This window comes from Gymnoscopelus microlampas, assembly GCF_963454915.1.
Source record: "Gymnoscopelus microlampas genome assembly, chromosome: 7".
Lineage (NCBI taxonomy): Eukaryota > Metazoa > Chordata > Actinopteri > Myctophiformes > Myctophidae > Gymnoscopelus > Gymnoscopelus microlampas.
Genome location: NC_139944.1, coordinates 14,721,414 through 14,736,444, shown reverse-complemented (window position 1 = coordinate 14,736,444; position 15,031 = coordinate 14,721,414). Strand labels below are relative to the sequence as shown.

Here is a 15,031-nt window from a genome sequence, read left to right as displayed (position 1 = left end):
TATATTTTCAAGAAATAAACCATGATAAAACACAACAACTAAAATATGGCCTCTGGAACGAAACTCTACAAATGCGTCGGCATAGTTATGTTGCCACCAATCTGTTAGGACTAGTTGTATCCGCATATTTGTTATTTCTCCTGAGTTTAGTGGCAGATGTGGAACAATTGATGGTGTAAAGAAATGCAGTCTAAAGTTTAGATTGTATTTTTTTAAACTGTCAATTGTTACTGTGTAACTCTAAACATTATCCTGTGCCACAACTTCTGCTACGACAGAAAAGCTGTCCATCACCTGTAATAAAAAACATTATTACAGGTGATGACAGACCACAGTGCAGAAGGCAGGGGCGGCCTTAATGATCTGGGGGCCCGTTTCAAGAGCTCATATGGGGGCCCCATATGTACCCCCCCCCCCAAAACCCCCCCCCCCCCCCTTTTTTTTTTTTTTTTTTTAATTAAAAAAAATGTGTGGACTGAAGTTGGTTTGCTTCCACAATCCATAATGATGCATTTTCGAACTAAATTAATTAGGCTATCTGCACTTCCACCATGGACAGACAGCTAAAACAACTCACTCACATGATTCACTTGAGCTGAGCCCTGATTCAATCAGATCTACATCATCTTCTTGTATGAAATTCTTGGACGTCGGCCAGAAATTTTTTTTTTTGGGGGGGGGCCCTGAGGTTGGGGGCCCGTTTCAATTGAAACGGGTGAAACATAGGAAAGGCCACCACTGGCAGAAGGAGCGAGTGCATTCTCCGGCAGCGGCTCAGACATTTTCTGCAAGGCCTGTTTTTTAACCACATGAACCCTGACATTATAGGTGAACATTCAATGAAACTGGTGAACATTCGGCAAAAATAGCAGATCTACCAGCTTGTGTCCTTGCTTTTCAGCAAGGCCTGGTTTTAGCCACATGAACCCTAGTGTCCCTATTCTGGACCTGTCATAAAAAATAATCTGCTAATTTCGCTATTTGACGAACAACAAAGTAGGGTTTAAGATTACATTTACACAAATTGGTAGTTTAAATCTTTATTAAAATGCTGTACTGTTTCCATAGTATGTGTACAGTGATCGACAGCATGCACGAATAGGCGAACACGCATTGAACATGAACACTCAACCAAAATCAAGTGAATGATGTAAAAACATCATCTTCGCTTCCTGTGTGAATGCACAAGTTGAAAGAAATCTATTGTCAAATTTTGATATTATTCCTGACCATTTTTATACAAAAATATAATTGGAAGGTAGGGAGGGGAGTGAGTTTGGGCGAGAGGGAAGTGGAATACCATAAACCATTACAAAGGTCAAGTGATTAGTGATACATTTGTTAATGAATCACAGGTACACATGGAAGCAGGAGGTCTTAAAATAATTAAGACAATCAATCATAAAGCAGCTTGCATACTGGTCCATATTTTTCGTCCATGTTAAAAAATAATTACCTCACGCGCGTGTGTGTGTGTGTGTGTGTGTGTGTGTGTGTGTGTGTGTGTGTGTGTGTGTGTGTGTGTGTGTGTGTGTGTGTGTGTGTGTGTGTGTGTGTGTGTCTCTCTCTCCTAATCTCACTATGTTTCACACTTTTTTACCATTCATTTATAAAATGCTCAGTTAACATGTGTAATTACCTTCAGATTGGGGCCTCTACCAGTAATGTTGATATGGAACCGATGCAAGGTAAAGACCCCATTAACATTTTAATATAATATTAAAAAAATGCGGTTTTGATTGAAGGATTTTCCTGGAACAGATTAAAATATACACCATTGTGTATATGTTATGAATTGTTATGTTTGATGGCCATTTTGAGAATTGCTATACTGTATGTTTAAATGCATCCGTTTTCAGGTGAGCAGAATGCAATGCAACTAAGTTATAAACAACACCTTGGCAATGCAACAATTGACGGTATACCTGCACAGATGCTCTCTTACAAGTTTAACAGCTTTTCCTCAACATCCAATAATAAAATGTTATAATGGCTGAGAGTCATTTCAAGTACATTATGTAATCACTCTTTCAAGTTCAGTAACATGTCTGTCTATACTGTACTGTATACAATGGCTCTGTACTGTAGCTATCCATATATTGCTGATTCAGGTTGAATTTTGTTTTAATGTTCTACTCTTACAGAAGCTGAATTTTCTACGGTGAAGAATATCATGAAACATGTTCATGATGAAATCAGTCAGGAGACAGAGCTCAACAAATTTCTAAAGTGAGTACATAGCCTACTCCAACTAATATGACTTTTTGTTAAACAACAGTCCAGTGTCCTTGCCTAGTAGTAAGTAAAAGATTAAAAGATCTACTGTACAAGCTCACAACGTCAAATTAATGACAGAGGAAAGGCAGTGTGACGTGATTCACACTGCCTTCAACTTCACAGTCCTATACTCCCTTCGGTTCTTGGCGATAACGTACGCCAAACTGTCCCCATACCAGAATAATCTCCATACATGGTAACCTCTGTGAGCTGTGATATCACAGTCAGAGTGTGACATCATAGTCTCAGAATAGTCTCCATATACAGTATGGGCATGTTACGTTTGTGATGCCCACCGTCCACTGCATGTCCACTATGTTTGTGATACATTTGTGATGCCCACTTCTCCATGTTAATTGTGATGACAACCATCCACTGTCCGCTGTCCACCCATAAAGCAATTTTATTATAAGGATCTATAACTATTATACCCACGCACATGTAAGTTACGTGACGTTACCATGCCTAAAGTTGCTGTTGTTGTTGTTTTATCACAACAGAGAAAAGATTTCTGATTTAGAGAGGAGCAAAATGGAGCTGGTGGGTGTCTTTGGTAGAACAGGGGCTGGGAAAAGCTCCTTGATAAATGCCATTATCGGGGAGGAGGATCTCTTGCCTTCTGGAGGTGAAAGTGCTTGTACCTCAGTCATGATTAAAGTGCAGGCAAATATGATTCCATATGACTCCAAATACATAGCAGAGATCGAGTTCATCCCAGCAAAGGTAAAAATAACATGTTCTTGCTATACGTAAAGCTATCTTATTCTGTGCAAAATTATGCAAAAGTGATGTTATCATGTACTAATAATGAGATTTTATGAAATCTCATCTTCTCAGGAATGGGAAGATGAGTTGTGGGATTTTTTGAAGAATCCTGATTCCGAGAAAAATGAGGAAGGTGATTCTGACGATGATGATATTAAGGAAAAAATCTCAGCACTGTATGGAGAAGATGCTAAGAACTTTACAGTTGTTAAAGACTACATGGACAAGACTTTTAGAGAGATTCCAGAATTTCGCAAGTCCCAAAAGAAGATACTGAAATGTAACACAGTAAGTTAAGACAAGTTTGATTTATGATTTATTTTTCAGGATAAGCTCCACTATCTGTCACTCAGGCTGAAGAATGATGTGTGTGAGAGAGAGAAAGACCCAGGTTGAAGTCGGTTAGCAGCAGGATAGAGTAGCACCGGAGAACAGACGAGTCAGAGAACAGACTACATAAAACAGTGTTCAAGTTTAAGTCTACTCTGATTTATTCTAGGAAGTCAGACATAGGTTACAGATGCATGTGTTCACAAAAAGAGTGTCACATTGGGTGGTACATACATGAATTCTCGGTAAACAGGCATACAGTATGTCGTCATATAAGATCATGTATTCTTGGTAACCAAGGGTGTGTTTAGTTTCGGTTCTCGCTACCGTCTCTATTGCTTTTAGGCTCAATGGAAAGTACAAAAGGCCTGTGGTTAGTTTCACCACGGCTCATCAGTAGCTCACCAGTCACATACACACAAGTGGCAGTTAGGGTAAAGGTCAAATCCTATGTGCAGGTTGAGCAATAATCTAAAGATACATTCACCTAGGCCTCTCAAAAAGGGAACCATCCAGTATCGACTCTATTGTTCATTGGGAGGAAGGCACCACAGCAGCCAAATACACCTGCTCAAAATAATAAAGGGAACACTTTGATCCCTTAATTATTTGAGCAGTTTTTGTTAGCAGTATGTACACAGTTCATGAAAACTCAAAATAATTAAAGGAGACACACCATGAATTTAAAAAATATATTTGATATTTAATATCATATGGTGTATGTCCCTCAAACCATTTTCAAAAGGTTTGAGCCTAAATCAACACTCAGATATACTCATCCCAAGTCAATTCTCTCAGGCTTATAAAGCACTTTCAGCTGCAATACCAAAACGTCCTGTTGGGCAGAGGGGTGCTACTGAGCAATTCTAAATACTCAGAATACATCAAAATACATGGGCAGAATGTTTGGTGATGTAAGCAAACTTGCCATTCTGAGATGGCCTATTCAGACACGCCCATTTTGAAAATCCCAAATAAATAAAAAAAAAGTGAAATTCATGGTGTGTCTCCTTTAAGGGATCAAAGTGTTCCCTTTATTATTTTGAGTAGGTGTATTTGGCTGCTGTGGTGCCTCCCTCCCAATGAACAATAGAGTCGAAAAGTCAGAAGTCGAAAAGTACAATATGTGCCTCTGTTGGTATTGGAAATTGGAAATACTCAAGTAAAGTACAAATACCTCAAAATTAAGTACAGTACTTGAGTACATGTACTTACTTTCCACCACTGCCGTGTCCTAACCAGTTCCATAGACCGATGTCGAATTATTTAGGCAACAACTCCTCTGTCTGTCTGTGTGAGTGCTTGGTACTGCTGAGCAGTAAGTGCAGATTACTAAAAAGGGGAGGGGCATGCATGAGGAAAAATAACAGATCTTCAAGCTAACAATGCATCAAGTCGCGACGCGTTGTTAGCTTGTAGATCTGTTCTGAAAAAGTGTGACGTAAATTGCGTCACACCACATCCGGTGCTAGTGGAGAAATGTATTGCGTTTGAGTTTCATAATTCAACTGTACATCATGTAAGTACAGTAACATGCGGAAAGCAGCTATTGTTATAGACTGAGTTATTTGGAGCATGCGTCTGCTGTGAGAGCCTAGCGAACACAGACTCCACACTCCATGGGTGTCCTCCTCCATTGTTGTAGACAGATGTTGTAGGTAGATACTCTGCTCTGGTAGATATTTGTTCATTGCTAAAAGTTAAGAAAATAAAAATAAGAGTTAATACACCTGAATGTATGTTCCAGTCCTCAGAGCTCTCTGAAAAAATTGCAAAGTATACAAGACGAGACATTGAGGGAGAGACCGGATCGAACACAGGAACACGGTATTGGCCACTAGTGAAGTGTGTTACCATTAAAATACCAAATGCCAGCAAACTTCTTCAGCATGTTGCACTTGTAGATCTTCCTGGAACTGGAGACTGTAACAAGAGCAGAGATGAAATGTGGAAGAGGGTAAGTTATTTACAGTAGCTAAAAAACAATAACTTTTGAGCCCATGTATATCTGTGTAAAAGGATTCAATTATTTTCTTCTAGTTTGTAGGAGATTGTTCTGCTGTGTGGATTGTGAGTGACACAATTCGAGCAGATTCAGAGAAGGAGCCATGGGAGATTTTAAACCAGACCATCAGTCTCATTGGAAATGGTGGAGAGTGTCGAAGCATCAGTTTCATCTGCACCAAATGTGATGTTATTGATGGCAAATCCAAGAAGTAAGATGTTATGACAGGACATGACAAACATATTTAGTTGATAGAACAGATAGCTGATTCATTGTTAAAGTTTCTTATGATGGTGCAGCAGATTTCCCTCATGATAGAAGTTTTGATCCCATCGCTGGAAAGATTTTCATGGTGGAGATGTTTTTAATGTGTTTTCAGTGCTAAGGTTCTAGATAAAAATGAGTTATTACTGTAGGATTGTACATTTTCCAGGTCAAAAGAGGATAGACGTGATCATGTTTTGCAAAAAAACAAAAGAGTCAAGGAACTAGTACGAAAGAAATTCGTCAGAGAAAAGGGGGTCCTAGAGGTATGTTTTACAGACTGATATTAAGGAGCCTTTTTCAGGCAGGCGTTTTGGCGAGAAACATAGACTGAATGGGTGAAATGACAATTTCTGTAGAGGAATTGGCATGTTTTTCCCTGCATGTGTTTGGTATTTTGGGGACTCGCTGTATGCCGGTGTGGAAGGAGAGGTACACTAATTATTATTCAATTATTATTTAATTCCTTTTCAGAAACATTTCAGTGGTGACAGTGGCTTTTTCCAAGTGTTCACAGTTACCTCCAAAGAGTTCAACAGGTTAAAGTATCTGAAAGAAGATGACACTGGTAGGACAGGACTGGATTACAAATTCACAGTGATATTATAAGCAAAACATGAATTTTGTACTCTAGATTTGACTGCAAAATACATGTAAATAAAAATACAAAACATTTCACAAATCTTTTTCCAGAAATACCCCAACTTCAGCAATTCCTGAAAGATCTCAATGATCATCAATCAAAGACCAACTATTATGTCTCTGGAGCCTTTGGAATACTTTCTCTGATGAAAGCAGCGAATACATCAGAAACGGTATGAACATATGAACACACACAAATACACACACACACGCACGCACGCACGCACGCACGCACGCACGCACGCACACGTTACTATACTTGTGAGGACATCAAGATTAGGACAGCAATAAAATGAATTCCATTTTACCGTGCAATTTTCTACAAAGGGTAAACCCAGAACCTTCCATAATACAACCGCATACGCACGTGCACGTGCACACGCACACACACACACACACACACACAAAATGTAGGTGATATTGTACAACATTTTGGTTATAGTTCTGAGTGCCACATTTTTTTTTCAGGGTTCCCACAAAGCAGACGTGTACAAAGTCCTGAAAACCAGACTTCAGGATTGGATTGATGCAGTCGATCAAACCATGATGAAGTGTAAAGAGACTTTTGAAAGATGCCTTCATCAAGGCGTTAGACTGTCACAAGGATCATGTGAGAGCATCTTGAATGGTGTCACGGTGAGTTCAGTATTGGCTGTTTTTCACTACAAAGGGTAAAGCCCAATGCATACCTCCACTGACTAGGACAGCCGGAAAAAGTTTGGTTCGGCCCAGTCAAGAGTCAAGACTACAATATGATGTATTTCAGAGGTTCGGGTGGACGGGACCAGAACTAAATGTGGCTGTTACGGTGCCTCCAGGATGTTATAGCTACCCAAACTTAATTTGACTGCATTCCGCATTGTATCTGCATTCATTGTATTCAGTAGGCAGCTACCTTAATCCAGGACCTTCCATAACCTGAAACGTAGAGTGTTTGTTGAGTAACAGGGGTCTCCCCGTCTCTCCAGTTCTTTAATAAACAGAGAATACATTTGCAGGTAGGTTGCCAATTTCAGCAAATCAGGAGAGAGTGCATTTATCAGCTTTAATTGTATGGTGTTCCGATTCCAATTGTGTCCGCTCCTTTCTTTGTTTTGTCGTTACTTCCAATTTCACTTGTTTATCCTGTATCCTGTGTGAGTTCTCTCTCCTGATTGGATCAAATTGATATCCCGCCCTGAAAATGTATTTTCTGTTTACGACAGAGCTGCCTGGAGTGACAGGGAGACTCATGTCTGAACAAACACTCTATAGCAATGAGTACTATTAGAATATAGAGCTATTTAACAATTATTTTAACAAAGTAATTTCACTTACCCTACCAGACAATCTACTAGACAATCTACAAGCTCAGAATGTTGTGAGCTTATAGATCTACTATTTTCACTATTTGTGGAGGGGAAAAAAGTAGGTTCCTAGTACTCAGGGTTAGTACCACCTCCTGAGCAGGGCCCAAATAAGGTTCTGATAATCTTATCTGAAACCCAGCCGTAATGTATGGAAGCCAGAACCTGTTATACAGCACGTCATGGTTCACTTGGTTGCTGTAGTCGAAAAGAGCCATATAATATCTGTACCAAAATATGACCGTCTTGTAAACACAATTTTCTCAATTATTTCAGAAAGGAAAAATGGGCCATCATTTAAGTTTGAAGTCTTTAGTTCAGAACGATGGCATTTACAAAAAACTAAAAAACAAAAGAAAGACTGAAGTGAATCTCAATGAGAGATTATCTAAACATATGAGAGAAACTATTGATCAAGAGTTCAGCAAGACCTTCCCGTAAGTACCTACTGTCAGCAGACATCAAATCATTTCTTCCAGCATATTGAAATGAACAGGGAGAGGGAGGGCATGTGTAAAAGGACTTCTTTAACTCAATGCACATCATATATTTCAGGAATGAAGGAAGACCTGGACCCATCAAAGAGGCCATCAATAAATTCACTCTTGATACAGACAGACTCAGTGACGAGCACAAAGGGGTTGCATTGCAAATGACATTTCTAAAGACAGAGGTATAACAGCTCAGTTTGAAGTAAAAGATATCTATTATTTCTATTATTACAATTGGCATGTCTGGTGCTACGCATGCGCGGCTGTCTGGGCTGTTTGTCTGGGTCTCCGGTTGTTGCCACATACATGCAAAATAAGCGGACCATCATCCAGACCCACGATTTATCAGACCATTCATTAGGTGTTATCAGTCATACTGACCTACCGACAGGGATGACTTATACATAAAGGTTGTTATACTCAAATGTGTGACCCTATACAATATGGTCAAAATTTCCTTTTTTTCCCCTTTTTTTTCTATCGTTTTTATATGAGATTTCTACACAGATTTTGGTGTTCATAACTTAGGATAAAGTAGGATGCGGCCAGCTGGCCATGCAAAATGGCGGTGTCCCTGGATTTTTTTTTTTTTTTTACTGCGATCTTTCTTAACATGGAATTTGTTGTGCATGCACACACGGACGGTGAGTTGGATGCGTCTTTTCTTAATCAGATGAGTCAGACAAGCAGAACGCAGGCCTATCAGCATCACTGGACACCCTTTAAATGAAACTTAACGTGCATGAATGTACGTAAATAGCCCAAGGGACAAGGACTGACAGACACACAGATCTCCATATATGGCCATTATCTGTCACATCGGCAGTGGCACTTAGGTGTCGCACTCTAGAGGTTCGGGCCGCTATTTCTAGTACAGTACAAGACACACACACACACACACACACACACACACACACACACACACACACACACACACACACACACACACACACACACACACACACACACACACACACACACACACACACACACACACACACACACACACACACACACACACGTCTTTGTTCTTTTTTTTACCATGACAATAATTGTTCCATCGGCAGAATATGTAATATGTAATAGTTTATTTTCTTCTCTGTTAATGGCACGTTCAGTTAATTTTGATGTTCTTTTTAACAGGAGGAGAAATTAAAGATAAAACTTGCCAATGTCATCCGTGAAGACAAGAAAAACATCTACTCCAGTCTAACAAAGTCAATCCAGAAATCCATGCAGCCATGTTATGGCAGTAAGTAACAATGGCACATTACAAATGTGTCAAACTAAAAAGAATAGCAATATGTTCAGAATGATTTTTTTATTTCTCTTATACTGTAGAAGCAGCAGGACGCAGTGGAACAGGCATGCTGGAAAGAATGAAGCACGATATGTATGTGCATCTTTCCACATCAAAATCCACCATGTTTGTCAAGGCTAAGGAACGCATGCTGGATGAAGTGGAGTGTCTGAAGGTTTGTCTAACACTCATCTATCTCGGACACAGACAATGGCTTTATGAGCAGGGACACTCTGTAAACAGCAGGACATTCAAACCAGGAACACATCTGTGTAACCACTAACCATTATTTTATACTTTGGCTAATCAAAAATGGCAGATATACAAGCTCTTGAGCTTGTAGATCTGTTTTTTTTTTTTATATATATAGTTTGCTTCTGGGGGTCCCTGGCACAAAATATTTTTGAGATGGGGGTCTGTGGCCAAATACATATAATTTTGGGGGCCCTTGACATGAAAAAGTTTCAGAGCCACTGACATTATAGCAACATTTAGATTTTTTTTTAGAAGACATTTCTAGAATCCCCAGAAGGAAAGATTTGAGTTTTTAAAAAAAACGCTTTAAAGAATACAAGTTCAAAGATTTGCACAAATGTATGATTTTTCAAGCTCATAGCGCGGCACTCGGCACTGAGCTTGTATATCTGCTTTCAGATGGGCGTCCCCGGACAAATACATATTAATTTGGGGGAAATGTTTGAGAACCACTGGTTTAAACAACATCAAGAACAAGCCCAAATAAGCATTTTGTTTTTCCCCACACAGTATATCCTTTTCCAGGCCACATTAGCTGTGGGCTACTAAGATATATCTGGTCCTTGGTCTGCCCCGTGGTCTCCTCCCAGCACCCAAGAAGCATTTGTACTAGATGCCCGAACCATCTTGACTTTTGTTTTTCTCATAGAAAATGTTTGTAAATGTAATTTATATAAAATTCCACTGAACTGAATGTACTCGTCACACATGTCATTCTGGCACTGAATGGTTCATCTTCATTCTAGAATAAATTGTTGAAAACATTCCGAGACGATATGCTGACATCCATTGACCAGTCACTCAGGACAAATGACAACTCAGTCCCAGGTAACAGAAAGATTCCATAATCAACCAGTCGTATATATTGACATTTGAAATTGATATTACAAAATATGTTTATTTGGATATTGCAGTCACTAGTGACAATGTTAAACAATGTGTTTCAGATGTCACTGATGAGTATGAAGAAGTGAAGAAAATATACTATGATAAACTGAAGAGCTCCAGCAGAAGGAGTACAAATACAGGGTGAATTATTTGTGGGGGTTAGGTTAAGACTTTGACAGGGGCCAATTTGGAATTGCAGCTTCCTGAAGGTGTTTCTGTCGAGGATTAATGACTGTTTCTGTATCAGATAAGATATATTATATTTTTATATTTGACAACACAATCCATGAGCCAATCCATAAGAGACCGATAAAACCCCCCAATCTGACGCAGATCGGGCTTCGATCTGCAAGATATTGCTCGCTGTGTGCGAAAGGCTCTACGAGAGTATCTGGCAGCGATGATAGCTCTCGGCGATGCCTTCCCGAGTGTTTCTAGATATCTAGCAGGTTTGATATTTGGCTCTGTCACCGACTGGACATCATACAGTATCATACAGTATGAATGGGGTTGCGATCACTCTCCGAGGCGATCCGTGCTACAGCCAATGAGAGCACATTACAGCCACCGTGGCTAGGGGAGGGTCGCGGGACCTGACCGCAACAAAAAGTCCCCCAGCCCATATAGTACCACAATATTACCGTCCAGTCCTGTATTAAAGGACGACTTCACCACTTTTCAACATATCTTCATATAATAGGTCCTCACTAATACTCATGATAAAATGATACCATTTTTTTCCTACTTGGTCTGTGTCTCATAGGAGGGCTGTGGACAGTCCAGAAACCCGTCTACCAGTGACATCATCGTTAGGCAGGATTATTTTTTCCAAAAAGATTACATTTTTTTTATTCAGATTTTTATTAAGGCGAGAACAATGGGATCTATTATTGCATCGCAACTTTCCAGGAATACAAAGCCTGCAGTTTCTATTAGCTTGGATTCCCCATCAATGATGTCACTGGTAGACGGGTTTCTGAACTGTCTACAGCCCTCCTCTGAGACACAGACTGATTAGAAAAAAATTGTACCATTTTATCATGAGCATTAGTGAGGACCTATTATACTGTATGAAGATATGTTGAAAAGTGGTGAAGTCGTCCTTTAAGTTAAACATTATAAAACCGAATGAGAGAGTGAGCGAGCGTGCTTGAGGGGGGGGGGGGGGGCTGTTTGAGAGAGACAGAGAGAGAGGGGGGCGGTGTGCAGCCTGTGTCAGATTTTGCAAGAGAAATAAGCAACCAGGCTTATTGTTGGGCTTGAAATCAAGCCCAACAAAAGCAACTCGGCCACTTTAAACCTAAATACAAATACATTGGATATTTGAAAATAGCCGATCTACAAGTTCACGTTGTAGATCGGCTATTTTCAAAGAAAAATCTTGAAAAAAAAATAAAAATATGGAATATTTTCCAAATCCACACACACCTTGTATGGGGGTCTATGGCACAACATATTTTCAGAAGGGGGGGGGGGGGGGGGGTCTGTGGACAAATATTACTTTGGGGGTCCTTGAAAATGCCATGAAAATGTTTGAGAACCACTGGTTTAAACAACATTAGGAAACAAGGCCAAATAAGCAAGTACACTTACAAGCAACTTTACAGGAAAACAAGCCCAAAGTCGCTTATAATAAGCGGACAACACTGCTTCTGAATTGCATCGCACACTTGACTGGTTTGTTTCAGAGAGAGAGAGAGAGACAGAATGATTTAATGTCAATTGCATCTTGCGCATATATCACGGGAGCCTTGCACGTTTTCGTGAGATGTCGGTTAAAATGAATTGGAATAAAAACAAATGTATCGGGTCTGGATCGCATCCTGGTGAACTCCTGCAGTGTGTGATCCCTTGTCGGTGATCAATCGCTTGTGTGAAAACCACAACGATATATGACAGCCGATTTCAAGAAAGAGACTTGTGTAGTGTGAAATACATAACGATCATATGACATTCCGACCACTGTAAAAGGTGTGTAGCCTACCTGCCCTAAGAGAATTGAAAAAGCCAGAACCAAATGAGGGTACTTTTTTAGATTGTGTTTTTTTAGGTTGTTTTTCCAAAAATCGGTTTATTATTAACCTAACAGCACTACATTATAATCTGTGACATTTGGTGGGTAATGCATGCCCCTCCCGATAATCGGCGCGCCATATTATACCCCTAGTACCCAAGCCGAAAAAAAGAGAAGGAAAAAAAACTGAATACAATACGCTATATGATTTATGTTAGGCTATTTCAAGACCTTTAAGTGCTTAATCGTTTTATTCCCTCAGAGTCAAGGTGCTTGCTGAACCTGAACAGAAAACTCCCATGTTAAACATTAATGTTACATTTTTTTATTATTTGATTCCTCAATGAAAAACAGAGCCACAAGTGGTTAAAAGCCATTTGATGGATACAGATAGGAATGTTCGTCCTGTACGGATTTTCGAGCAAATTGATTGATAATGGACGTTTCACTTGTTGGCAAAAACGTAAATAAATAATGTTTTCGTCTGGTTCGTCAGATTGCACCTGGAGAGAATAAAGAAGAACCCGGAGGTCACAGTCAAGGACCTGCAGTCTAGGGTAAGATGTAGTTTACTTCAACATTTAATAGTCATAGTCAATGAAATAAGAAGAAAGAAGTTCATAATGTATTATTAAATTCTGAAGGTGCGGGAACTGGAGGGAGAGGTTGAAGCTGCACAGAGAGGCAGAGCAGATGCTGCCCGCAAATACGAAAGGAGGGTTAAGGAGCTGACAGACCAGGTACTGTATATCATATTTACTTCAATGACCATCATGCCATTGACAAAATTAATAGATTGCATGAAAATACAACTAATGTTATAAATTCACTCTCACTTCAGACTGAAGAGGACAAGAAGAATCTTGGCAGGCTGCAGATGCAGGTGAAGGGCTACAAGAGGCGGGCTGAGGAAGCGGTAAGACAAATATACATAGTGATGTATGCATTTTTAGTTGTGGTTGCCATGGGCATAGTGTTGATAGTTTATCTAATGGAATAACTAAAGGAATAATAGGAATCGCTTAATATAAAGTCAATATGACCAACAGCAGAGGTTTTTTCAGTGTCCATCTTGCTGCTTTCCACGAGTGGCATATGGAATCTCTAGCTTGACATGCTTCTGCAGTATGGCACGTGCAACGCGGAACTGCACTGCTCTGCACACATGGGTGTTGTGGAAGCTCTGACCTGTTACTGTAACATGGGTGCTGAAAGGTAAAGCAAGCTGCGCCACAATGCACACATGCTGCAGACGCAGGCAGTGTGTTTCAGGCATAATGGTAAAACATTTCTTAAAGCAATAGATTTTTCTTCCTATAAACTGCAATGTTGGGCCCAGAGTGCCAAACAAGAAGAAAAACACAGCTGATTGAGCCATTCAAATTAGAACCTGTCATGCATGTGGTCCCAAGGCACTCATGAACTTGCATGGGATGGGCCACTGTATTAGCCACAATCACACATTACAATTTCTTGAAATTGTCTTGTTTGGTCTATAATTGTTAGATGCTCTTTTAAAATATTGAGGCTTTGAACCATCTCTATCATATTGTAGGAGGAAGCAGCCAACACTCACCCGTCCAAGTGCAAAAAGTCGTGACTTCAAGGTAAATACATGTTCAATATGAAGGTTCATTATGTTGACTATACTTAAAGGGATATTTCACTTTCAAAAAAACTTTTGGTCATTTTATCATCTACTCAGGCTTTTGAGAGCCCCCCAGACCGTTTTTAAGTTGCTTGATTCAGTATTTAGATATTTGATAATCATTTTATCAGACACGCCCCCTTCCTATACAAACCCATTATAACTTCAAACTCCATTTTTAACCTGTTAGATTCATCAAAAACACCCGTCCTTTGTTCTGGTGACTCACCCTGCCCTCCTAATACATGAGGGGGCCGTGTTTATTCGATTACTTTTTTCATTTTATGTTTTTAATGTATTTAATTGCTTTCATTTTCCAAAAAAAATATTAAAAATAAATGAAAAGAGTTATCGAAAAAACACGGCCCCTCATGTATTAGGAGGGATCCAAGGAGATCCAGAAGCAAGGACGGGTGTTTATGATGAATCTAACATGTTAAAAATGGAGTTTGAAGTTATAATGGGTTTGTATAGGAAGGGGGCGTGTCTGATAAAATGAATATCAAATATCTAAATACTGAATCAAGCAACTTAGAAACTGTCTGGGGGGCTCACAAAAGCCTGAGTAGACGATAAAATGACCAAAAGTTTTTTTGAAAGTGAAATATCGCTTTAACTAAGATTTAACTAAAGATTCATGTTGAATATCTATTGTTACAGGGAAAAGAAGCCGCTGAAAAAGTTCTCCAATTCAAGTCCCTGTAAAAAAGTCATAAAATACGACCCATTGTATTCAATAAAGGTGGCAGCATAAGTGTTTTATTGTTTCTCGTCTTCATTACTTTGTCTTGTCAATACTTTTTATT

General features: G+C 39.5%; 1 protein-coding gene across 2 annotated transcripts; it reads left to right on the top strand.

Annotated features, from left to right (window-relative positions):
- The first annotated feature begins 1,502 nt into the window (after positions 1-1,502).
- On the top strand, positions 1,503-14,982 carry LOC311049239 (nuclear GTPase SLIP-GC-like). Of its 2 annotated transcripts, XM_084062744.1 has the most exons (22): positions 1,618-1,688; positions 1,860-1,919; positions 2,145-2,229; positions 2,778-3,000; positions 3,115-3,330; positions 5,120-5,329; positions 5,413-5,588; positions 5,811-5,907; positions 6,116-6,209; positions 6,335-6,456; positions 6,752-6,919; positions 7,906-8,066; positions 8,185-8,302; positions 9,264-9,372; positions 9,462-9,595; positions 10,422-10,503; positions 10,623-10,704; positions 13,074-13,134; positions 13,222-13,317; positions 13,419-13,493; positions 14,133-14,184; positions 14,886-14,982. In XM_084062744.1, exons 1-21 carry the CDS (start codon positions 1,628-1,630, stop codon positions 14,175-14,177), a joined length of 2,475 nt encoding a protein of 824 aa, XP_083918870.1. In that variant the 5' UTR covers positions 1,618-1,627; the 3' UTR covers positions 14,178-14,184; positions 14,886-14,982. The 2 variants fall into 2 exon arrangements, with proteins under 2 accessions (XP_083918871.1, XP_083918870.1); XM_084062745.1 differs by lacking the exon at positions 1,860-1,919 and having other exon boundaries at positions 1,503-1,688.
- Positions 14,983-15,031: the final 49 nt, after the last annotated feature.